At 48.0% G+C, this 27,235-nt stretch overlaps 1 protein-coding gene across 1 annotated transcript in view; it reads right to left on the minus strand.

Annotated features, from left to right (window-relative positions):
- Positions 1–27,235, minus strand: part of LOC307142995 (calcium/calmodulin-dependent protein kinase type IV) — a 122,979-nt gene that overhangs the window by 64,512 nt on the left and 31,232 nt on the right. The window contains exons 9-10 of the mRNA XM_079844234.1: positions 16,884–17,010; positions 16,356–16,508 (exon numbers count right to left, since the gene is read on the minus strand). Of these exons, the coding sequence (XP_079700360.1) occupies positions 16,356–16,508; positions 16,884–17,010 (280 nt within the window). The remainder of the gene's footprint in view (positions 1–16,355; positions 16,509–16,883; positions 17,011–27,235) is intronic.

Raw genomic sequence — 27,235 nt, forward strand, 5'->3', positions numbered from 1 at the left:
GGCATCCGTCGATACGACAACATGCCTGGAAAATCGTTCTAAGGGCACACCGGCCCGTAGAAAGCTGAGGTTCGACCACGGGGTGAGTGTCTGTAAGCAGGCCCGAGTCACTTGGACCCGGAGCGTGCCAGACTGCCATGCCCATCTCGGGACTCGATCGCGAAGCCAGTGCTGAAGCGGTCTCATATGAAGCAATCCGAGCGGCGTTACCGCGGCTGCAGATGCCATATGCCCCAGGAGCCTCTGAAATAGTTTCAGTGGAACCGCACTCTTGCTCTCGATTTGTTGGAGGCAAGTCAGCAGAGACTGCGCGCGCTCGCTCGAAAGCTGCGCGTACATGGCGACCGAGTCGATCTCCATACCGAAAAAAGAGATCCTCTGCACGGGGCAAAGTTTGCTCTTTTCCCAGTTGACCCGAAGGCCCAGACGGGCTAAGTGGTGGAGAACCAGATCTCTGTGTCCGCAAACCTGCTCTCGAGAGTGGCCTAGTATGAGACAGTCGTCGAGGTAGTTCAGGATGCGGACCCCGTGCTGCCGAAGGGGCGCAAGGGCTGCCTCGGCGACCTTCGTGAAGACGCGAGGGGACAGAGATAACCCGAATGGGAGAACCGCGTACTGGTATGCCCGCCCCTCGAAAGCAAACCGTAGGAACGGTCTGTGTCGAGGAAGGATGGAGACATGGAAGTAGGCGTCCTTCAGGTCGATCGCTGCAAACCAATCGTACGGACGAACGCATTCGAAAAGGCGTTTCGCAGTCAACATCTTGAACGGAAGCCGGTGAAGGGATCGGTTCAAGATGCGAAGGTCCAGGATTGGCCGTAACCCACCGGTTTTCTTGGGTACAATGAAGTAGGGGCTGTAGAACCCCGACTTCATTTCGGCTGGAGGGACAGGCTCGATCGCACCCTTCGCCAGTAGAGTGGCAATCTCCGCACGCATGACGGGGGCATGGGCCCCGGTCACGGTATAGCGGACTCCCCTGTAACGGGGAGGAGCCTGCGCGAACTGAATCGCGTAGCCGAGCCTGACGGTCCGGGCAACCCAACGGGACAGCCCCGGAAGCTGAAGCCAGGCTTCCAGAGACTGCACCAACGGATTCATACGGACAGTAGGCGTACCCTGGGTGGGGCAGCGAGGCAGCGTTACCGGCGCGGACAAGGGAGGCTGTTGGGCGTCCCAGGGTCGGAGCACGGTTAACGGCTGCGCCCTGACAGAGGAGACCAGGGAAGGACTCGCGTTCCACTGGGGCCTGCTCTGCCAGGGGGCTGGCGACAGAGAGGGACGAGAGTGGCGAGATCCGAGGGTGGCGCGCACTGCCGTCACCGATCTCTGGGGGCTCAGGGATGGGTTTGTCAGTTCTTTCTTTAACCACATTAGGGTGCTGCTGACCCGGGGGCCAGCAGCTGAACAAAAGATTCTCCCCCGGCCCTCCACCGGGGGAAGGAGCGGCCCTGCCGCCGTCTCCTGGAAAGAACTGCCCATCCCTGAGCCGTCCGCATCAGGAGCGCCGCTTAGCCTGGCGTTTCTTCGCGGGCTGCGGGGCTGGAGCGGACTGGGACGCCTTCCTGCGGCTGCCTCTGCGCGGCCCGGGTGGAGGCTGCTGCTTGGGTGGCGCAGAGGTAGAGGGGGCCGCAGGAGGACGTCCTCGGCGGCGAGCAGGCTGAGGCACCTGCGTGGGCGGTGGGGTGGAGGCAGCAGCTGACCGCCGGGGCAGGATGTGTTTTATCGCCTCAGTCTGCTTCTGAGCGGCCGAGAACTGTTGGGCGAAGCTCTCGACCGCTCCGCCGAATAGCCCATCCTGCGATATGGGGGCGTTGAGGAAACGGGTTCGCTCAGCGTCACGCATATCAGACAGGTTGAGCCATAGGTGTCTCTCCTGGACCACATTTGTGGACATCACCTGACCCAGGGAGCGTGCGGTCACCTTCGTCGCCCGGAGAGCGAGGTCGGTGGCGGCACGCAACTCATTGCTGAGTCCTGGATCAGCCCCTCTCTCGTGCATATCACACAGCAACTTGGCCTGGTAAGCCTGAAGAGTTGCCATGGTATGCAAAGAAGCGGCGGCCTGCCCCGCAGCTCTATAGGACTTCGCCACCAGGGATGACGAAAACCTACAGGCCTTGGAGGGGTGCTTTGGGTCACCACGCCAGGACGAAGCGCTCTGTGGACACAGTTGCATCGCAACAGAACGTTCGACTGGGGGGACCCCAGTGTACCCATGAGCCGCGGCTCCATCGAGGGAGGTGAAGGCAGAAGAGGCCGCCAAACGTTCACGGGAAGACAACGGGGACTTCCAGGAACGCGCGACCTCTTCATGCACCTCGGGGAAGAAAGGTATTGGAGGAGCGGCCGAACGGGTGTCCGGACGCGCCGCCCCCAAAAACCAATCATCCAACCGCAAACGCTCGGGCTGAGGCGGAGGGTTCCACTCCAGTCCAAGCGCTGCGGCGGCCCGAGACAGCATGGCTGTCAATTCTGGGTCTGACTCGGGCAATGCTGGCGCACCCGAAGGTGGCAGCACAGCCGAATCTTCATCCCCAGATGACTCCAGCCCACCTTGTGATGCGGCGATAGACATCACTTCCTCTTCCGCCGCGCCAAACGCCACAGTCGGGACAGCAGGAGCCGGCCCCGATGTAGACGCCTGAGCGCGGACCGGGTCAAGTGCATGAGAGGGAGGTGTGGGCCGAGGAACTAGCGTCGGAGCTTTGTTCCACACCGTCACCCTCAGATCACCCTGGTCACCAGCCAAAGTGGAGACCGCAGAGGAGACCGCAGATTGGGGGGTGACGGAGGGGACTCTCGTTCCGGCATCAGCACGGAATTCACGGAGTCTCGATCGAAGCACTGAGATGGTCAGGTTCCCGCAGAGGGAACATGAGTCATCCACAAGCGCTGCCTGAGCGTGCTGAAAGCCCAAACACGTCACACAGCGCTCGTGCCCGTCAAAAGAAAAAAGCGATCTACCGCACCCAGAAGTGCACGGACGAAACATCCTGAAAAGGACGCGTCACGTGCAAGCTCTTTTGTGAGAGGAAACTTTGCAGTCGATGCCGAAGCGCCCAGGGAAACACACACCAGCTGTCAGGCGGACCACTGCACAGATCAGCAGGCAGGAAGTATGCGATCACTGGAACGCGCCGTCACACCAACACCGACTGGAAAGCTGCTCGTCTCGAAGAAGCTGACAGAGTCTCAGAAGGCTGTAGGAGTGAAGAGGTAGGTACTCTTGGCTCCGAAAGCAGAAACATAATGCGATATTGCCTCGTACTTCCTTATATACTCACGCAGTGAGGCGGAGTTACGTATGCAAATTCTGCATGCCCATGGCATTGGCACGCCATTGGGCGTTTTCTCAAAGCTCGAAGTTGATAGGCTTCTAAGCGAAACCCCCATTCGTTAGTCACTAACGTTACGTCGTAGTGACTGAACGAAAGGGAACTTGTTTTTTGTAATATGATGCAAAAGTAATATAATACAAAGTATTAGTGTTATAAATGTACATACATTTAAAAAATACAAAAAAACGTTGCAGGATTTACGATATTGATGACCATTAAAACACATCATCACTGTGAAAAGGGTATATTGGGGAAAAGCTGCTGCACATTGGACACTGAATGATATTTAATTAATATGTCAAATGTTTGTAAAGTCATTAAACCAACACCCATGAACATTTTATGCTTAAAGCTTTAACTGATTGAATTATGTTTTTATTTTTCATTTTTAGCTGCTGCCACATTCTTTTTTTGCCTTTTGGATACCATGAAAATTAAACTTAATTAAAATAATTAAGAATTAAACTTACATATTGACCCGGAAGTATGCAAATCTTTTTGTTGGGTGCTGTTGCCATGGTGAATTGTAATTTCGGATCTCCATTGATCGTGGCTTTTCATAGTTGAAGTGCATGTGCTTAACTTAGAGTCAGTCTACTCAGAGTTGATTGAACTACCTCAATTCAGCTGTTCTGAAACCCAAAACTCAGAGTTTCCCATCTCAGAGTAAGTCAACTCAGAGTTCAGGTTTAAACTCAGAGTTGGTTGAACCTCCTTACTGAAACGGGCCCCAGGACAGGACAGGAGAGTATTATGACACATGAACTGTTAATGATTCATATGACTGCTCCTGATTAGCACAGAATGCATGCAAATCCTTCCCAGCTAACACACGGCGTACCTGTTACATGATTTATTGGCACTTTACTTTTATTTCACGAGTTCACACTTACAAATAATCAGATAGTAAATAGTATGCATAATAGTATGCGTATTAGTATGCATATTTGGCGTGCTGTCCGAGAAGAGGGCTCCGAGCTCAGTATTTGGCCCGAACCCAGAGTACTCCCCCAGTATCTCTGGTAAGGAAGTAACCAGGTGAGTGTGAGGAAGACGGGGTGGTGGAGGGAAGCTTAAAACTGTCAATGAACATTGGTGAGTTGACTGGGTATTTATATAGTCCTTTACTTGTGCTGATTGGGTAGACATGTTGATTGCTGATTGCTGACAGCTGGTTAGAATGACATAGTGATTGGATAGATCGATTGCTGATTGCTGACAGCTGGTTAGATGGACATGATGATTGGATAGATCATTTGAAAGTGTTCCTCCCGAACTTTGTTAATAAAACATAATTTCATGACTTGCGCTTAATATATGAAGTGATATACAGCGCGCGCTGCCGCGTTTGTGCGTGCAGTTGAAGTGTGTGCACAGCTCTTGTTAGTCGTTAAAAGTGTACTAATTACTAATTAATCAAATATCAAGGAAGAAAAAAATAATGTGGCATAAGGTGGAGTGAAAGCTGGGCTGGGGCAGCAGGGGGCGGGGCATGCTTGGTTCGACATGAGTGGATCGCGGTTCGAACCATGGGTGGTGTATCACGTTTTTCGGTTCGGTTTGAATATCGTTACACCCCTAATATATAGAGCTGTCACTCTAATGAGTTCTGACACATCACTGTCCTTTACTGACAACCTTTCACAACTGTTTTGATAACTTTGGGTATGTAAAATCTGACACCCATGTGCGTAAAATTGTGATGAATGTTGACGTCGAAGAGTGATGAAAAAGTCGCATGAATTCAGATTTGACTGTTCAGACTGAGGTTACATTGCATGTGGTTTGTTCTGTTCACATTGTCATGAGAAAAAACCTATCTGAGATCTGAATCTCTGTGTGTGTGCAGCCTTGCACAGACAAAGGCGTGCATGTTTAAAATCACTTAAATGTGTAAATAGGCAAGATAACACGTTCGCAAACTATAAACTTCCACTCTATGATGATTAAACTTTTCAATTAATTATTGAATCATATGCATGCATAACCGTGGGGCCTGGTCCGTATGGGTCATGGATCAACTACGATCTGTTTAACCCTTAATTTTAAGTGGGATGGTACTTGTGTGTGTGTCAACCATTTTTTGGAAATATATTTGCTTGGTTCAAATTCCTAACATTTTTGGTCGCGGCTTAATGACCACAGGAAAAAGGGGGTACTATAAAACCAGCCAGCTGCATCACAGATATCTTGAAGGGAGCCATACTCCTGGCGGAGTGGGCCCGAACAGCCATAGGAAAAGGCTGACTGGCTGATTCATAAGCAAGTGAGATAGCCTCGACTACCCACTTACTTATCCTCTGCTTAGATTCTGGGCCCCTTTTCTGGGAGACCCAAAAACAGACAAGCAACTGTTCTGACTTATGTCACAGTTTAGTCACATAACCCGATCTTGGGTGAAAGGCTTTCACCACACCTGGTGTAAACTCTAGGCATGAAGGAGCAACTGACAGGGCTTGTAAGTCTCCAATTCTCTTGAGAGACAAGATAGCAAGAAGAAAAATAGTCTTAAGAGTGAGGAATGTTTCTGGAACCTCCTCAATAAGGTCAAAGGGAGCCATAGTAAGGCCTTCCAATACAATGGCCAAATCCCCAGCCAGTGCTCTTGTGCTCAGCCTCAGGGTACCACGGAGGAAACGGGTATCCAGTGGGTTTCTCCCCAAAAGACATGCCACATCTCATCCATGTCTGTACCATGGCATCCAGCCCCAGAGGAGCTTGATGAGTGAGGAAGAAACAAAGTGAACAATGAGAAGTCTCTAGTGATGCAAACAGGTCTACATCTGCTCAACTGAAGCTCTCCCACAGGAGCTCCACCACCTCAGGGTGGAGTCTTGATTCCCCGGGCCTCAGCCCGTGCCTCGACAGGATGTCTGCTCCCTGGTTTTGTTGCCCAGAAATATACATCATATACATGAGTGCTAAGAAAACCGCCATCATCTCCAGGTGGTTTATGTGCCAAGAGAGATGATGACCCTGCCATAGACCTTGATCACAGACCTGCCACAGACCAGACACTCATGAATGCCCCCCCAGCCCGTGAGGGATGTATCCGTGGTTAGTGTTGCGCGATGACAAGGAGCTCCCAGCACAGGGCCTTGGAAAGCGTGCTTCTAAACCCTGGGATATAGCACTGGACCTGACAGGTGAGGGCAGAGAAAGGAAAATCTGTAACCCCAGATCCAGATGTCGGATCTTGTGAACCCCATAATCTGAGTCGCCGCTCTGCCTCGGCAACAGCCTGAACAATGGGGAACGTGAGCTAAAGCGCCCTCCTTGAAGAGCGTTCGGTGGGAGCGGAGCGATCTCAAACACATAAGTTCACAATGCTCACAATCAGCCCTCTCGAAGACTGACTGGGAATGCTCCGCTCCCAGACAAAAAATGCAAAGCTTGAGTGAATTCCCACCCGTAATGAAACGAGGGCAGGGAGGAGCGCCATCTTAAACTGCTGTTTGCGCGCCATTTTTTTCTTTTGATATAGTTCTTTTTGAGACAGACAACAAAAAATATGATAGACAATTTCACACAGATCGGTTGCTGAAGGCAAAGAAGCTAGTGATTGTTTGTTCCGGGTATGCTTTATAGTTTCCTGATCGTGACGTCATCAGCCTATGACCTTCCGTCACTCCATTGGACTGATTTCACACGTGCTTCACGACGCAATCACGCAGTGCGTTCCCGCAGCGTCTCGACTAGGGCTGCACGATTTGGGGAAAATATCTAATTGAGATTATTATGGTTAAAATTGCGATTTGCGATTTAAAATGCGATTATTATTTTTTTACATTTTGTGCTTATATATTATGACTAATGATAATTATTATAATTATTATTGCTAATAATATATAAAATAATATGAAACAAAATAAGAAATACTATTACAATAAAATGTTCATTATTAAAAATAAAAAAATGGTATTTAAGAATAAATATAACTATATAATGATAATAATAATAATAATAATATTTATATTTTATAGAAAATTTATTTTACAAAAAACTGCAGGGTTACCTATTAACATGTAGGCAGCCTATGACTAAAAATCATTAGAAATGTCTAAGGATTTATTATAAAATATATTATTATTATTATTATTATAAAAATCTGTATCAATTTCTTAATTTTTGTCAGGAGGTAAGCAAAATCGAGTCAATGAAAAATTGTCAACGAGTCAATGAAAAATGAGCCTCTTAGCCATCCACAGTGGGGAACAACTCCTGGACACTGGAGAAAAACATATGGATTGTCATATACATTTATTTAGAGAAGTATTATTTTTGCTATTTTTTACCCAAAATACCCAGGAGTGAGCACTCCTAAACACACTCATGTTTCATTCATACTGGAGGCCAGAGGGTATGGGATCAGATTCCCGCCGAATGTATTGCGGTCACACATAAAAAATGAATAAGCGTGAATCAAAATTTTAAAAACACATGTGAAAATATAATGCACAAAACTGAAAAATCAATGCAAAGTTAACCAGAATCACAAACAATGCAGTAACGGAAATAAAAATAATAAGCGTAAATCGAATATTTAAACAAGTTTCAAATTATATTGCTCAAAACTGAATCATGAATTCAAAAATATCTGAATCGCTCACAAAATCATGTTTTCTGCTCTTATTTTCATTTTTTGTTTGTCCGTGCTCTTTTCTCCTTTGCTCTTGTTTCCACATTCTGTGCTTGCGGTTTCAAATGTTGCAGTTAGTTTCATGTAAATTAGGGTGGGTCTTAGCATCACCATTGGTCCACTAGTTCTAGATTGACAGCTCATCCTCAAGCCAATCAATCGAAGAGGGAAGTTTACGTAACTCCAATGTGACTCATGCCGCAGTTCAGCCAGCCGCTGTTGAGCTATGAGTATAACGCGCTCTCTATCACTATATCTGCAAGGAAATACATTATTGTATTGTTATTAAAATAATCTCAGGACTCTATTCTTTTGTATGATAGACGTTTTAGAGGGGTTTCTAATAATTAAAGCAGTCAAATTAAGGTTATCACTTACTGACGCTTGACTGGCCATCCAGCAGCCTCTTGAGCTACGAGTATAACACGTTCTCTATCACCAGTGGTGGAAGTAATAGGCTACAAATAACCAGAGACATATTGACTTTAGTAAAAGTAGAAGTACCACAATGACAACCCTCCTTAAGTAAAAAAGTACCTGATTTGAAATTTACTTTATGAGAATTAAAAGTACTGGCATGACAATTTATTATATTAATGTCTATTCTAATAGGCCTAATGAAAAAAAAAAAAGTTTAATTAAGTTAGTTTTGGGTTAATGTAATTGTGCTTACCATCTGTGGCCCAGTGTCACATGTCTGTCTTGTCCTGTGTAGCACATGGTGTTTTGGTTTTTCTGTCCTGTGTGCGCCTGTCATCTGTCTTGACCCCACCCCTCGTTATCTGATTATTAGTTAATTTGCTCCACCTGTTGTCCCTTGTTACCTGCCTTGTTTGTCTGCTATTTAGTCTCCTTCCATTTTCAGTCCTGTGCGGTTATGTTGTCTATGTTACGTGTGGAGGTATTCTGGTTCCTGATTCTTGTCCCTGATCTCGGTCCCTGGTTTGTCTCTGTTTGATGTTTGATTTTTACCCCATAGTGGGTTTTTGTTTTGTGTTTATGTTTCTTTGGTTAATAAAATTCATGTTCACCTGCATTTGAGTCCTCACCCCTTTTTTCACCATAGCGTTCGTGACAGAACATAACCGCCAGTAGAGGACTCAGCAGTTGTTTTTTGCCCTTTTTTCTGTTTCTCTCCATGGAACCTGTCACCCACCTAGAGGCTATGTGGTATGTGAACTCCCGTTATCTACGTCAGCAGGGAGCTGATGTGAGGAGGTTTGCTCGGGTCTTCCTCATTGAGATCGATCACTTGGACCTTAGTGAGGCAGAGACCAAGGAGGTTTTTAATCTTTGTCTGGACATGCCCCTCACTCCGGAGGAGATGGGGAGGATGGGGGTTTTTGGCTTCTGGGAGTTCATAGACTATCTTGACCCCAGCCCTCCAATGACCATTGTCCCTGTTCCGCTGGTCCCTGTTCCGCTGGTCCCTGTTCCGCTGGTCCCTGTTCCGCTGGTCCCTGTTCCGCTGGTCCCTGTTTCGGTGGTCCCAAAACGGAGGAGGAGGAGGAGAAAGGCTCCCTCCATGCCTGTTCCGGTGGATCGTGGTCCGGTGGTCCCAGGTCCGGTGGATCGTGGTCCGGTGGACCTTATTCCGGTGGTCTGTGTTTCGATGCTCCATGTTCCGGTGGTCCCTGTTCCGAAACGGAGGAGGAAGGCTGTTCTGGTGGTCCGTGTTCCACCCACGCCGACCCGGCGCCCTGCTCTGTCTGCGCCGCCCAGACACCCTGCTCTGCCCGCGCCGACCCGGCGCCCTGCTCTGCCCGCTCCGACCCGGCGCCCTGCTCTGCCCGCTCCGACCCGGCGCCCTGCTCTGCCCGCTCCGACCCCCTGCTCTGCCCGCTCCGACCCGGCGCCCTGCTCTGCCCGCTCCGACCAGGCGCCCTGCTCTGCCCGCTCCGACCCGGCGCCCTGCTCTGCCCGCTCCGACCCGGCGCCCTGCTCTGCCCGCTCCGACCCGGCGCCCTGCTCTGCCCGCTCCGACCCGGCCGCCTGAACTCTGCGGGCCGTCTTCCCGGCCGCCTGAACTCTGCGGGCCGTCTTCCCGGCCGCCTGAACTCTGCGGGCCGTCTTCCCGGCCGCCTGAACTCTGCGGGCCGTCTTCCCGGCCGCCTGAACTCTGCGGGCCGTCTTCCCGGCCGCCTGAACTCTGCGGGCCGTCTTCCCGGCCGCCTGAACTCTGCGGGCCGTCTTCCCGGCCGCCTGAACTCTGCGGGCCGTCTTTCCGGCCGCCTGAACTCTGCGGGCCACCTGAACCCTGTGGGCCGCCCCCACGGCCGCCTGAACCCTGTGGGCCGCCTCCCCGGCCACCTGAACTCTGCGGGCCGCCTGAACTCTGTGGGCCGCCTCCCCGGCCGCCTGAACGCTGCGGGCCGCCTCCCCGGCCGCCTGAACTCTGCGGGCCGCCTCCCCGGCCGCCTGAACTCTGCGGGCCGCCTCCCCGGCCGCCTGAACTCTGTGGGCCGCCTCCCCGGCCGCCTGAACTCTGTGGGCCGCCTGAACTCTGTGGGCCGCCCCCCCGGCCGTCTGTCCCTCCCGTCCCGCCCTGGTCTGTCCCTCTTTGGGTTCTGATGGAGCGTCTGGAAGCCGCTCCTTGGAGAGGGGGTAGTGTCACATGTCTGTCTTGTCCTGTGTAGCACATGGTGTTTTGGTTTCTGTCCTGTGTGCGCCTGTCATCTGTCTTGACCCCACCCCTCGTTATCTGATTATTAGTTAATTTGCTCCACCTGTTGTCCCTTGTTACCTGCCTTGTTTGTCTGCTATTTAGTCTCCTTCCATTTTCAGTCCTGTGCGGTTATGTTGTCCATGTTACGTGTGGAGGTATTCTGGTTCCTGATTCTTGTCCCTGATCTCGGTCCCTGGTTTGTCTCTGTTTGATGTTTGATTTTTACCCCATAGTGGGTTTTTGTTTTGTGTTTATGTTTCTTTGGTTAATAAAATTCATGTTCACCTGCATTTGAGTCCTCACCCCTTTTTTCACCATAGCGTTCGTGACACCCAGTTTGCGTAGAAAGAGCGGTCACTTTCCTCCAAAGTGGAGAGCGCCTTTCCAGGGTTTCTGCAGGTTTCATCAAATCTAATTTAATGCTTTTCTATTCTTTTGTATGATAGACGTTTTAGAGGAGTTTCTAATAATTAAAGCAGTCAAATTAAGGTTATCACTTACTGACGCTTGACTGGCCATCCAGCAGCCTATTGAGCTACGAGTATAACGCGTTCTCTATCACCAGTGGTGGAAGTAATAGGCTACAAATAACCAGAGACATATTGACTTTAGTAAAAGTAGAAGTACCACAATGACAACCCTACTTGAGTAAAAAAGTACCTGATTTGAAATTTACTTTATGAGAATTAAAAGTACTGGCATGACAATTTATTATATTAATGTCTATTCTAATAGGCCTAATTAAAAAAAAAAAGTTTAATTAAGTTAGTTTTGGGTTAATGTAATTGTGCTTACCATCTGTGGCCCAGTTTGCGTAGAAAGAGCGGTCACTTTCCTCCAAAGTGGAGAGCGCCTTTCCAGGGTTTCTGCAGGTTTCATCTAATCTAATTTAATGCTTTTTAATGCCTTTAAATTTTTTTTTCTTTTATGTTTAATGCCACATGTCGCTAAATGTCGGTAGATAACGTCATATGGCAATTCGAATATTTACATTCACATTCTGCCAAGTGTCAGCCCTTTATATTTGCTTGCTTCTCTACTGCTACCCTTTATGCTCCATTATATATTTTAATACAGCCAAATTCCCAATAAAATTGTTTCATCTATATATTTTTCTGTTTTTGTTGTCAAACAATATAAAATGGTGACAGAAATGCGGCCCATTAAGACTACATACAGGGCTCGACATTAAGCCTTGTCATTCACTTGTACGAGTAAAACAGTTGCTTGTCCGGAAAAAAAAAGGATTTTTTGTGGTGTAAAATTTCTAAAAAATATGTAAAATATCCTTTCAGAATATTGGAGCTTTGACATACTTGAATCTGCATATGTGTGATAGATTTGTGTCTGTTACCAATCAAACTAAATCATTTACAAATTTACAATAAAAAAATTACAACTGCATTAAATAATTGTATGGGATTGTAAGAAATGTTAAGAAATTAAAAGTAAACCACCAGTAGATGGCGTCAAGTAACTGTCTTAAGTGAGTCATTCATTCAAACGATTCATTCCAATGGCTGATTCATTCAAGAATGCGGCAGGTGTTTATGAATGGGTCATTGAATCTTTGACTCAACCGATTTGTCAAAACGCTGAATCATTCAGTGACGAAATCAAGGCTGAGCCTGCGTCTCAATGTGCATTCTATCCATCCTAAAGACATTAGTAATTTTCAATACTATACAGGGCGGATTGTATGCACATTGGGATTCAGGGTTGCTACGCTATGGTTCTGCTGTGATTTTTGACTGTTTTTGTTCTATTTTAGCAGTGAAAATAATTTCAAACAATGTTCCTTCTAAAATGTAAGTGACTTAATATGAACTATTTGTTAACTGGACTGTTGTATGAAATCACGTCTTTAATCGTGATGCTAGCCTGCTTAGGAAAACAGCATTCTTGGTTGTGTGATTTCGCTTAAATGTATCAAGTTATAAAACTCCACATTTTGAATTTTTACTGCAGTATGTTTAACTAAGTTTCTTTATGTGTGTGCGTCACTCATGTGTCCATTTCTCCTCGAGATGGTGCACAAGCCTCAACAGCAATTTTTTTTCAGGAGAGCCACACTGATAGGACAAAATCAATAGCCACTTTTACCGCAAAGTTATCAAAAGTTACATCGAGTCATAAATAGCATGTCTGCTTATCATTCCGTCATCCCTGAACATACAATATGCAAAGCAATAAATACAAAAGGTAGATAGATAGTGGGTATGCATACTATATTTTAATGTAAACTTTCTGTCAATCGATTAAAAAAATTAACTAGATTATTCACACATTTTTCTGTCTAAAACATGTTTTTAATATATTGTATAATGTAATAATTCCACAGTAAATCACCAAATGAATGTAGAAAAATAAAGACAGTATATTTTAAATATTTGTTCAAAGTTAATTTAAGACGTTATTTAACTCATTTAAAACTGTTCTTATGAGGATACTTGACAAAACGTACATTTAGGCATAATTCTGTGTGTTATTGTTTGTTAAAGAGCGAAAGAGAACGTGATTCTGGCGCACTGTCTGTGCTCATGATGCTGCCACGTAACCCACACCACTAGGCTGCGTCCGAAATCCCGTACTGTGTGAGTAGGTACTACATTTAAATTTGAACGAACTTCGCGACCGTTAAAAAAGTATGTTCTATATAGTATTAATGAATGTAGTATGAATGTAATCCGGACGTACTACATCCGCCATGTTGTCATGATCATGTGACCTACCAGTATCAGTTGCGTCCCTTCACCTCCATTCATAAATCGTCTCCCGTGGCCTCATGGGATAGTAAAGTGTCCATCGTATGCACACTTCAGAATCTCGCCGGAAGTAGTAGACTGTTTTTCGAATACTATGAATTCGGACGTACTATTCTGTTGGCGTACTGTTTTTCGCACACTATATAGTAGAGAACTATTCGATTTCGATTTAGTTTTTTTTGTTCTCTGGCAGAGCGCACAGCCTCAACTGAATGCGCTGCTCCTCTCAGCCACTCACTGAACAGCAGACGCAGAGAGAGGTGCGCCTGCGCAGTTGCAGGAAAGCAAGATCTTGCGCTCGTGCGGCAGTAGCAGGGGTTTCGGAAGCTAGATCAGGTTAAAGTATATTCATCACATTGCGCTCTCTTATGAAGGCTATATTCAATATAAACTGGCTATCTAAAAAAAATTAATGCCTGTAAGAATAAAATGTAATGCTTTTTAATGCCATTTAAGGCCTTCATTTTTGCAAAATCCATTTAATGACTTTTAATGCTTTTTAATGCCCCGCGGATACCCTGTTTTCTAAAGATTTCGTTCATTTCTGAAGCTCATTCCGCTCGCCGCGCACTCAACCTAGAACACCCTTTGTGACATGCTGGTTCGAATATAGGCTATCTGAAATAAGTAGGGCTGCCCTCAACTAAAAAAAAATTCATTTAATGAATTGTTCATTTAAGCCGTTGTTTATACGGCGCTGGCGCCTCCATCCACAATTGCCCTTTGTGACATGCTGGTTCAATATAGGCCTACTGAAATAAATAGCTAGGGCTGCCCCCAACTAAAGTTTTTTTTTTCTAGTTGTTCATTTAAGCTGTTGTTCACGCGGGCGCCAGCGCCTCCATGCCATTGTCTGCTATATTTGCTTATTATTTATTATATCCAGGAAATTGGTTGATAAAACATTGATTAAAATTAAGATACAATTTATACAAAACGAAATTCACTTTAAAGAAACTTTCAACAAAACAAAATAAAACTTCACAAAAATTAAAGTGGTCGAAATCATTTCTGACCCCCATGTCTTCTGACATTGCACATCTAATATGTTCTGTTCACTTTTCATAATCAGTTTAAATTAAATAAAAAAATAACATTATAATATTTAAACATGAAACTAAACAAGTAAAGTAGGCTACAGTACAGAGAAATGTCATTTCAGAGCGAGATTTGAGTGCACGCCGTTTTACCGGTGAGCGGTTCATGAGTGGAGCTCCGCTCCACTTTCCTCACATGCTCTGGGGTAGGCTGGTTTTTTGCGTAAATTTTTTTTTTCCTGTCGCTGTGCAGGCTCTTGTATTGTATATGACAGTGTAAACAGCTCAATAACTATTTTAGTTAAAGGTTTAATGTAGGCCCTAGTCCATTACATTATGATTGCTCGCATCAGCAGCGCCTTGCATCGCCCAACAAGGCTTTACAATCAGCGGATGGCGGGCGGGTGCGGCTTTGAAAATTTGTCAAAAAACATTGGTGCGGACGGATGATGAGTTTTCTGATGCGGTTGCGGATGAAATATTAGCCCATCCGTGCATCTCTGGGCCTATAGTGAACGTGTTTTGCTCACAGCCAAGTGTCAGTAAGCACCCAGTCGTGATCAAATTTGACTGCTTTAATTGTGAGAAACCCCCCTAAAACGTCTATCATACAAAACAAATAGAGTCCTGAGATTATATTCATAACAATACAATAATGTATTTCCTTGCAGATATAGTGATAGAGAACGCGTTAACGCGTTTTCAGGAAATCCCTACTGTGAAGCTAGTGCTGTGTAGCGGAATAAAAAGAGAGAAACGCTTTGATTAAACATCAAGACTGTGATAATCAGGGCTTGACATTAACTTTTTTGCTCACCAGCCACTGTGGCTAGTGGTTTTCAAAAGTTACTAGCCACTCAGCATTTTCACTGGCCACAATTTTACTGCTTGAAAATGCTATATAAGTGCTTTAATTTACACGTTGTTAGTAGGTTATGTGCAGAACTGTCCACTCCCATTGGCACTTTTATGGAATTGTGCTCTCAAGCTAATTTGACCTTTTTAGTAAATCTGGCCCTTTATATCATAATGGATTTTGATATTTTTGAGGAGCCATGACACTATGGCATCACGGTGATACAACTGACTTCTTGATATAATGAAGAAAAAAGCCTTAAAGAATGAGAGTAATGAAAAGAAAGAAAGGTAGTAGTAGTTATAAACATATTATTTTATTATTTTATTCCTCATTAAAAAGACAATATTTTTTACAAAACTGATTCACTGCCTAAATATTTAATTTATTAATTAAAAATTAATAAAACTTTCATCTGCCAAATCAAAGTCATCTGGTGCAACTAACAATATATAAATGACTAGTTGAACCTATATGCTAAAAACCCACAAAAGGTCAATATGTATCTGAAAATATCAGATAAATTGACCTTTTAATGAAAAGGCATGGTTAGATCAGATTATGTTTTTAAAAGTCATGTGGTGCGATTTTCCAAAAATAAATTATACTTATTAATGAATTAATAATTCCTGATAAAACATTTTTTGACCTTGAGCAGTTGTGGCCAAATGGTTAGAGAGTTGAACTGAACTGTAAAAATGTAATGTAAAAGAAGGTTGTGGGTTTGATTTTGAGTATCGGCAGAAAACATGCATCCCGGGCGCCACAGTGAATGGCTGCCCACTGCTCCCGCTTGGATGGGTTAAATGCAGAGGACAAATTCCGAGTATGGGTTACCATACTTGGCCTTCATGTCACTTCACTTTTTTTCTTTTTTAAATATTTAATGATAATGTACGGTGAAAGTCATTAATTTTTTCTTAATGGTGTAAAAGTTGTTGTTTTTTTATTCTGAGATCAACATGAATACAAAGGACATTTCTAAGAACTCGGCACGTGTTGTAGACTAGATTTTTTTTAACAATAAACATAGCAGGGCACTGATGACTTACCTTTAATTTGCGCCGAGCATTAAATTCCTGTAGTTTCCTTTGTGTTGTGTCCATGTGGGAGAATCGTGCTGCTTTTCCAAGCACCCATGGGTGTTCCAGAGCCTGTTTCACCGTGAGACGTTTATGAGGGTCCAGCACTATGAGCTTACTAACCTAAAGACAACATAAAAAAGATAACCCACAGCTAAAAGTGAATAAACAAAAAGCGAGAAATCTTAATCAAATTAGCATCTGAGTCGGCCTATGATATTTTGACATACTCTTCTACATTTACATTTATGCATTTTGGCAGACGCTTTTATCCAAAGCGACTTACATTGCATTCAAGGTACACATTTTACATTTTTGTCAGTTCTTGCTTTCCCTGGGAATCGAACCCATGACCTTGGCATTGCTAGCGCCATGCTCTACTGTTTGAGCTACAGGAAAGCTCTTCTCTCCCATCTCATTTGAAATCAATCTACAGTGCATGAACATCATCAGCATTATAAACAGGACAATAATGATGTACTAGCACCCATTACTCACCAGATCCTTTGCATTGAGAGAGACTTCATCCCACCAGGGGGAGACAAACTCATAATCACAATTCAGAATGCGACTGTACATGTACTGGTCCCCCCTTGGATCGAAAAATGGTTCAAACCCACACAGCCTGGGGGTGGAGACAGACAGAACAGAAGAAGATAGCAGAGAAATTGCAATTTATAATTTGGACAATAACCTGGGGGGGAAACACACTGATTATATGCACAATGTCACTGAGGATATACATATATATCAGTAACAGTACTTCATATATACTAACATTCCAAAGTTTGGGTCAGTAACAATTTTTTTAGTTTTTGAAAGAAGTCTCTTATGCTTATTTCATTCCTGTGATGCAAAGTTGAATATTGTCATTAACATTATTATTATTATTATTTTAAAAGTTGACACAGTTGTGCTGCTTAATATTTTTGTGGAAACTTCAGAACTCTGTATAGAACTGTCAGAAGAACAGCATTTATTTGAAATATGAATAATGTGTAACATTAAAATTGTCTAGCACTTTTGACAACTTGATGAATAAAAGTAATGAATTATTTGAAAAAACATACTGACCCCACTGTATATATACCTCTGTTCCCTTATGAGGGAATTTCTATGCTGCGTCAGCTGTTGACGCTATGGGTATGCGCCTCACGGAACCCGGTGTCTGAGGCACGTGCACAAACATGCCCTACAATGGCCAACACATTGCGATGACGTCGCAAGGTGTGCCCCAGCGTATAAGAAGGGTGCCTGAGAACACATCATCAGCTTCTTAGTCTTCTGGAAGCCACTTGTTTGAGTGCTGTGTAAAGATAGCAGTGTGTGAAGAAAGGATAGAAGGTAAGCAAAATAATGGCGAGCAGACAATTCAAGATCTGTGTTCCTCCATGCCCGCATTTCCTAATGCCTGGCGATGGTCACAAGTTTTGTGTTAATTTTCTGGAAGTGAAGCATGCACAATCAGCCCTCGAGGGGACTGGATGCATTCATTGCGATGATTTCTCACTGAGAAAACTCAGCTCCCAGCTGATTCTCTTTACGAGTGAAGAGAGTCAAGCCGCTGAGCCCCATGGCTCTAGCTCCGCATTCGCTGAGGCAGCAACATCGTGCGAATCTCAGAAGGACCTGGTAGATGAACGTGAGTTCCCCTCACCTCTACTGCCGACTCCATCGACTTTGTTATTTCCGGAAAAGCAAGGACTCATCAATGATTCTGATATAATCAGTGTTGTGGGTAACGCGTTACAAAGTAACGCGTTAGAGTACTCTAATTACTTTTTTCCTGAAATGTGTAACTTAACGCGTTAGTTTCGTGCGTAAGTAATCAGCAACTTCGTTATTTTTTTTAAAAAGTAATCCGTTATTTTAAGGAAAGGAAAATCCCGACTGCAGCCTGCTTTTTGTCGAGTGCCGTGCGCTGGGGCATCTGCCGCTTGACGAACTGCCACCTGCACCCGTCAGCAGCGGAGACGCCGTCGAGACCGACTTCTTTTCATTTACAGAGGACAGACAGGTCTCAGAGATGGTGGACACTGAAATTGCTGAGTATTTTAAGTCAGGTTTCGAGATCGATATGTTGAACAATTTCCCCAGGATCAAGACAGTGTTTCTGCGCTTCAATACCCCACCACCCTCCAGCGCACCCGTGGAGAGGCTTTTCAGCCTCGGGAGTCTCGTTCTTACTCCCAGGAGAAATCGACTGTCGGACAAACGTTTCGAAAATCTGCTTCTGCTACGTTTTAATCACTATACTTTGAAGAGTAAATGTAAGAGGACTGTGTTAAAGCAAATTTAGGCTTGTGACTGTGAGTGACACTATAATAATAATTTACAAGTAAGCATACTTGTACTTTGATAACTGCATTATTTAAAGTTAAAGAAAAATCAGGAGTTATCTTGTGGTGCTCATAATATACAGTAGCCTAGGCTACCCGGGCTGGGTAGGTGCGAATTTTGATTAATAATATGTTCTGTGATAATAAATAAATAAAATGCCATGTGGAATAGCCTATTACTGACTGTCTTTCCTGTTATTGTTATCCTGCAGTGTTAATTTAGTCGGATGACTGACTGTGGAGGAGGGGGCGTGGTTTTGCGAGGTCTGTAGCGGGAGAGAGAGAGCAGGGCCGAGCGGTTGGTAAGTGGGTCAAGTGCAAATGAGTAACACCTGTCTCTGATTGCAGTAATTGGCTGGAGAGACTGCTTATAAGCTGCAGCAGAGAGAGAGATGGGGGAGAGAGAGACTCACTGGGACTCGTATGCACACAGCCACGCAGAGAGGAACTGCTGATAAAACCGACGAAGTGAAAAGAGAGTTTGATTATTGTTTTATGTTTTTGTGCGATGTGCACACAGTTTATTGAGTGACCGAAGGAGAAAATAAAAAGAGCACTTACGAGTCCCAGAAAGCCGACCCTGGTCTTCTTCCTTCCCACACCCACAAGAACCAAAAACTACTACACTGACGTTATTCATTGTCGGGAGTCACGACTTCTAGGTGCATTTAAAGGGGCCGGGGGCTGTGTCTGTCATGTGTGAGCCGCTGCAAACGGCTTTTAATTTTTGGTAACGCATGAGTACTCTAACGCGTTACTTTTATGAATAGATAACGCTGTATCATAACTGATTACTTTTAATTGATGGTAACGTTGTAACCTAACTAACTACTTTCCAAAGTAACTATACCCAACACTGGATATAATAGACGTGGTCTCAGAGAAGTAGACACAGCAAACCGCTGAATACAATGAGCTGGTGAAACTTATGACCCGTGCCGCAGCCAGAGTTTAAATTGGTCCGGCTCAAAGCGTGAGACTGCAGAAGGTAATTTAGATTAACAATATCTGCAGAGTCATAAGTGTGCAGCTCCGGTGAGCCTTCCCTTTTTCCCAGACCTGCACACTGAGGTGTCAAGTGCGTCGAGACAACCGTACTGTGCCTGTGTGGTCCATTCGGCTTTGAGTTATTCGACTGTGTCCTTTACGTTGAGCGAGCAGGGTTATGGGTGGATGCTTCGGGTGGAAAGTAATTTAGCAAATGATCTTTTCCCAGGGATATCCTCATCACTGAAGGCTACTTTTTTGCCCTCTAAACCATATCAGATGACATTGAAGTTGGTAGGCAGAGCGTATGCGGAGGTTGGGCCGACTGATGGTGCTCTGCACACTATGACAGTACTGCAAGCTTACAAGGCATTTCTGTTCAAAGACCTGGATAAGGGGGAGGGTTTATCTCCTGAGGCGGTCTCTGGTCTGCGTATGGCCACAGATCTAGCTCTCCATGTTATGGTGGCAACAGAAAGACATCTCTGGCTTAAATTGTCAGGGATCAAGGAGTAAGATATAGCTGTCATCCTTGATTCCCCTTGTCTTGCCCTTGGGATGGTGATGGACAGGTTTAGATGAGGCGAGAATGCAGTTGGCTGCTTTCGGGAAGCATATCCCTTGCCGGGTTCAGGCCCCTCCTATGTCGTCTATGCTCTTTCAAGGAGAGTTCTTGTGGTGAGAAGAGCAGAAGACGAGTGTGGCTGCCCGGCTTTCCCCTCTGAGGAGTGAGAGGCAAATGCAGCACAATAGGAGAAAGCCGTACACAGATCAGGGAGTTGTGGGTATGGCAAAGAAAGAGGAGAATGGTTGAGCAGGACTAGGTCCAAGCTCTTTACCCCTTTTTTCATTCCCTTCAGCTCCTCATAAAACGTCTGTGCCCTTTACAGGACAAGTTTCTTGGGAGAGGAGCTTAAAGCTAGCTCTCCCTCTGAGGAACCGGGGGTTAAAGTGAATCAAGTCACACACAGACCTAAATGCTGAAAAAAGAAGAGATTGATTCAACAGGGACACGGTCTAAGCCTGCCCCGTTTTCATTCTTTTCCTTCTTCCTTTGTACCCCGAGAAGGGTGTTGGGGTACAAGAGGTTGTTTTTAGAGGGAATTTAAAGGAAGGGTTGGGAGCCTGGCTCTTGTGGCTATAGAACTGGGGCAGTCTAAACTGAGGTTGGGCCATCTCCTCACCTGGAGAGTGAGCTATAATGCTTACTATAGCCTGAGAAATACCCTGTTTTGGTTGCAAGGCCCCTTCCCCCGCCGACACAATAATGGCTCTGGGCTAAGGCATCGGAGCTTTAGTGCTTAGATTGTTAGTTCCGGAACAACAGTTAGTTTGGTCAGCATGTTGTAGTTGGTATGGCGCCCCCATAGCATCAGTAGCTGACACAGGGTAGAAGTTCCTTGAAAGGGAATGTAAAGGGTTACATATGTAACCCTGGTTCCTTGATAAAGGGAACGAGATTCTGCATCACACTGCCATGCTTCAGGCATGCCCACGCGTCTTGCTTCAGACAATATGATTCTGATGACGTGGTCTCAGACACCCATCTTATACGCTGGGTTGCACCTTGCAAAGTCATTGCACTGTCAACGTCTTGTTCCTTTTCTGAGAGAACGTCTCGGTTACGTATGTAACCCTCGTTCCCTGAAGGAGGGAACAGAGATGCCACGTTGGAGTACCGACGAATAGGAATCTCGCTTGCAAGAGCCAATCTACTTCGAGTGTAACTAAACGAGCCAATGCACATTGGCATGCAATGATTGCACCAGGTGCTCAAGCCACGCCATGCGGTTATAAATGAGACAAAGGTGATTGCATCAAATCAGCCTTTTGCTGAGGAGCCGAGTAGGTAGACAGGCACCCCAGCAGGGTACAGAGGACATGGCGACGGGACGTGGCGTCTCCGTTCCCTCCTTCAGGGAATGAGGGTTACATATGTAACCGAGACGTTCCCATTCAGTCGGTCACTCTCGACGCCACGTCGGAGTACCGACGAATAGGAATCCCTACCAAAGCGCCACGGCTTCTGCCCCCATCTAGTGCCCTGTGTGAGCCGCCTGAGCTCTCTTACCTGATGAGACGGGGCACACACCGGGAAGTCCATCACTGCTGTTCCGCATGACCCGCTCAGTGATTATTGGATAACACTGGGAAAGCGTGCCCTAGAGAAGGGAACACTGCGGAGCCCACATCGTACCCCGAAGGAGTTAAGTGGAGTACAATGCTGAGCCGTAGCCCGCAAGGAGAAGGGGGCTCAGTCCCACTGCAGGGAAGGCTCTCCCAAGGGAAAGACACGGGCTTCCCGTAGGAGCGACTGTGGAAGAAAATATGGGATCCCCGCAGGGTCACTCATATGGCCCAAGCCCAATACCGGTTCTCAAGGATTCAGCGGCAAGGGGCCTGATGCCAGACGTTCCGCCACGTCCAGCACCAAGGGTGGTGGAGGACTCACAGAGTTTGCTTCTGGAGAATATAAGCGCCATAGCCGTAGCCGTAGTCGACAAGAGCCGGGGCCTCTCAGTGCTTCTACCCGTTTGAGGTGAGAACACAGGAGGAGACCAGCTCTACACGTAGGCCACAGAATCTAGCGAACGTGTTGGGTGTCGCCCAGCCCGCAGCTCTACAGATGTCTGACAGCGAGGCGCCACGTGCCAGCGCCCAGGAGGATGCAACAATTCTAGTAGAGTGTGCTCGCACCCTGAGCGGACAGGGAACACCTTTTGCTTGGTAAGCCAAGGTGATGGCATCCACTATCCAGTGGGCCATCCTCTGCTTGGAGACAGCCTTTCCCTTCTGCTGGCCTCCGTGACAGACAAAGAGCTGATCTGAGGTTCTGAAGCTTTGAGTTCTATCCACGTAAACCCGCAGAGCGCGGACGGGACAGAGCAAAGCTTGGGCTGGGTCTGCCTCCTCCGGGGGCAGCGCTTACAGGTTCACCACCTGGTGCCTGAAGGGAGTGGTAGGAACCTTGGGCACATAGCCAGGCCGGGGTCTCAACACCACGTGGGTATCACCCGGCCCGAACTCTAGGCACGATTCGTCGACCGAAAATGCCTGCAGGTCCCCTTCCCTCTTGATGGAGGCCAATGCAGCCAACAGCAAAGTCTTCATATACAGAATCTTTAGCTCTGCTGACTGCAAAGGCTCAAATGGGGCATTCTGAAGTGCTCGGAGCACCAGAGCAAGATCCCAAGAGGGTATGGAGGGAGGGCGAGGAGGATTTAACCGTCTCGCCCCCCTAAGGAACCTGACGACCAGGTCGTGCTTCCCAACCGTCTTGCCTTCTACATGGTCGTGATAGGCGGATATTGCCGCAACATAAACCTTGAGGGTGGAGGGCGACAGCCTACGCTCCAACCCCTGTTGCAGGAAGGAAAGCACAGACGCGATCGAACATCTTCGGGGGTCTTCTCGGCGAGAAGAACACCACTCGACGAACACGTTCCACTTCAAGGCGTAAGCCTGTCTTGTAGACGGCGCTCATGCCGAAGTGATGGTGTTAACTACCTCTTGGGGTAAGTCACCTAGAACCTCCGCGTCCCGTCCAGGGGCCAGACATGAAGCTTCCACAGGTCTGGACGCGGGTGCCAAAGGGTGCCCCGTCTCTGAGTCAGAAGGTCCTTCCTCAGAGGAATCGGCCAAGGAGGGGCTGTCGCGAGGAGCATAAATTCTGGAAACCAGGTCCGGTTGGGCCAGTACGGCGCCACCAGCAGGACCTGCTCCTCGTCCTCCCTGACCTTGCACAGAGTCTGTGCAAGTAGGCTCACTGGGGGAAACGCATATTTGCGCAGCCCCTGGGGCCAGCTGTGCGCCAGGGCATCCGTGCCGAGTGTACCCTCGGTCAGCGAAGAGAACCACTGGCAGTGGGACGTTTCTGGGGAGGCTAACAGGTCGACCTGTGCCACCCCGAACTGTCTCCAAATCAGCTGAACCACCTGGGGGTGGAGTCGCCACTCGCCTGGGAGCGCAACTCGTGAAAGCTCATCGGCCACACGGTTGTGTACACCAGGGACATGAATGGCCTGAAGCAACCTCAGACACTTCTGACTCCAGAGGAGGAGTTGGCGGGCGAGTTGCGACATGCGACAGGAGCGCAGACCACCTTGTTGGTTGATATACGCAACGGTCGCAGTGTTGTCCGTGCGGACCAGTACATCTTTGCCCCGTAACCGCCCTTTGAGACAGCTCAGAGCAAGATGCACTGCTTGCATCTCGAGGCAATTGATATGCCAATGCAGGTGCGGGCCCGTCCAAACCCCTGACACTGCATGCCCGTTGTACGTGGCTCCCCAGCCCATGGCAGAGGCATCCGTGAAAACCACAGCGTGCCTGGACACCTGTTCCAGGGGCACTCCGGCCCGAAGGAACGAGGGGTCTGACCATGGACTGAAGGACTGACGGCAAGCCGGTGTGATGCTCACCCGGTGAGTGCCGCGTTGCCACGCCCATCTCGGGACTCGGCCGTGTCGCCAATGCTGAAGCGGTCTCATATGAAGCAGGCCGAGCGGTGTTACTGCCGCAGCGGCTGCCATATGCCCCAGGAGCCTCTGAAACTGTTTCAGTGGAACCGCCATCCTGCCTTGAAACGCCTTGAAACAGCTCAGCATCAACTGGACACGCTCCTCCATGAGGCGCACTGTCCGTTCGACCGAATCCAACTCCATACCGAGAAAAGAGATCCTCTGCACGGGGGCGAGTTTGCTCTTTTCCCAGTTGACCCGAAGACCCAACTGGCTGAGGTGTCTGAGCACCAGGTCCCTGTGTTCGCACAACTGATCCCTGGACTGTGCTAGAATGAGCCAGTCGTCGAGATAGTTGAGGATGCGAACGCCCTGTTCTCTCATGGGCACAAGAGCCCCCTCCGTGACTTTCGTGAAGACACGGGGGGACAGGGACAGCCCGAAGGGCAGGACTCTGTACTGATATGCTCGACCCTCGAACGCAAAGCGCAGAAACGGCCTGTGTCGAGGAAGAATCGGGACATGAAAGTACGCGTCCTTCAGGTCGATCGCTGCAAACCAATCTTGGAGACGGATGCATTCGAAAATGCGTTTCTGCGTGAGCATCTTGAACGGTAGCTTGTGGAGGCTCTGATTCAGGACTCGCAGGTCCAAGATTGGCCGTAACCCATCGGTTTTCTTGGGTACAATGAAGTACGGGCTGTAGAAGCCGGTCTTCATATCGGCTGGAGGGACCGGCTCTATCGCGTCCTTCGCCAGTAGGACAGCGATCTCCGCATGCAGGACATGGACATCTGCGGCATTCACCTAGGTTAGAGACCGTGCAAGCGGGACCATAGGGACCACCGGCGTACCCACCGTGGGGCAGCGAGGTGGAATGCAGGTACCGGGCTGGGGCGGCTGTCTCGTGGAGGCGGCCCGCAGCGAGGTGTGAGTGTGCTGTGCAACACTTACCTGATTCCACAGGTGGGCAGGAGGAACGTGAGGAGGTCGTCCACTGCTGCCTGCTGGCGAAGGGGGAGGATGAGTGTGGTCCGGCATTTGACCGGCCACAACTCTCCGAGCCCTCTGAGGAACCGGAGATGGAGGAAACTGCTCTTTTATTGAAAATTTGGGCGGAACAGAAACAAAACGGAACAAAAGATTCTCCTCCCGGCCCTCCTCCGGGGGATGGAGCGGTGTGGTCATCGTCTCCAGAAGAGCAGTCCTCCCCATCTCCGGGTCGCCCGTATCAGGGCCGCTTTGCCACCTCTCTTGGCAGGAGCCTGGACAGGCAGGGCGGCCTGCTTGCGCCCGGCTCCACGACGTCGCTTGGGTGGTTACGGCTGCTGCTGCCCGCGCCGTAACCTTCGTCGCACGAAGCGCAAGGTCCGTTGCGGTTCTCAGTTCTTGGAGAACTGCGGGATCGTGACCACCCTCGTGCAGGTTCTTCAGTGCCTGGGCCTGATGAACCTGCAACAACGCCATAGCGTGTAAGGTGGAGCCTGCCTCTTCACAAGCCTGGTAGGCCTTTCCGATCAGATCGGACGAGTACCCACAGGCCCGGGAGGGGAGACACGGTTTCCCCCTGGATGTGGAGTTAGGGCACAGTTGCATAGCAATGGCCCGTTCCACGGAAGGAACCTGCGAGTATCCCTTTGCAGGTACGCCATCGAGGGTGGTGAGGGAGGAGGATCCATTGGGCCAATTTTGGGGAGTAAAAGGTGCCGTCCATGACCTAGTGAGCTCCTCGTGCACCTCCGGGAAGAAAGGAACCGGGGTGGGGCGCTGAGAACCAGCATGGGCCACCCCGAGAAACCAATCATTCAACCTTGAAGGTTCGGGACACGGTGGAGGGTTCCACACGAGCCCGATCTTCTCGGCGGCCCGGGAAAGCATGGCCATCATCTCTGGATCTGTATCGGGCACAGCGGATCTTCCCGAAGGAGCCCCCTGCGCCGACACGTCATCTCCAGAGAAGTCTGACCCTCCCTCCGATGCAGCGATGGACATCTGATCATCAGGGGGAGCCCCGAAGGATACGGATGGTGCACATCTCGAGGACGGCCCACCACGTTCCGACGGCAGCTCTACTGGCTGCGGAGTGCGAGAGGGATGAGGGTTCCCCGGTGGTTGGTTCCCTGGGGGAAGCGCGCTCACCGTAACCCTCAAATCACCCGTGCTACTGCCTGAAGTAACCCTCTGTGGAGGGTTAGATCGAGGCAGAGGCATGGGGAGGCCCTTGCGAGATGGAGTCTAGACCGCAACTCCGAGATGGTCATGTTCCCGCAGTGAGAACATGAGTCATCCACCAGCGCTGCCTCAGTGCCCAAACACGAGATACAGCGCTGGTGACCATCCCTCGGTGACAGGTAACCACCGCATCCAGAAACACACAGATAGAATGTCATCTTGAAAAAGACGCAAGCTCTATCTGTGTTTGCTCTTTCAGAAGGACACTCTCCTTGGTGCTGAAGCACGCAGGGGGCGGGGTTGCAGCGACACAGTCAGGGGGTGGGTGCAGCCTGACGTGCGCACTCTCTTACATGAAGGCGCTCTCTTACCAGCCGTAAGAATGGCTTTTCAGCGCTCTCCACCTAGCGCACCGAACCAGCTGTGAGAACATCCTTTGTGATTGCTTTAACAAACAACACAGAGAGATGATCCGAAAACCACACGACCCGCTGCTGTGCTGTCACACCAACACCGACTGAAGAGATCGCTTCCGAAAGGCGGCTTCCGTCTTCAGTCAGGACTGCGAAGTAGTGAGTGATATCTGGCGTTACCATCTACCACTTGGCTCCGAAGCAAAAGGTTGATTTGATGCAATCACCTGTGTCTCATTTATACCCGCACGGCGTGGCATGAGCACCTGGTGCAATCATTGCATGCCAATGTGCATTGGCTCGTTTAGTTACACTCGAAGTAGATTGGCTCTCGCAAGCGAGATTCCGAATTGTCGGTACTCCGACGTGGCATCGAGAGTGACCGACTGAATGGGAACCGAGGTTACATACGTCTGTGATGCATGCGCTGTTATAATGCGTTACTATTGACGACCGTCATTATAAGGAAGGAAATGCCA

The sequence above is a fragment of the Gobio gobio genome, assembly GCF_949357685.1.
Source record: "Gobio gobio genome assembly, chromosome: 19".
Taxonomy (NCBI): Eukaryota; Metazoa; Chordata; class Actinopteri; order Cypriniformes; family Gobionidae; genus Gobio; species Gobio gobio.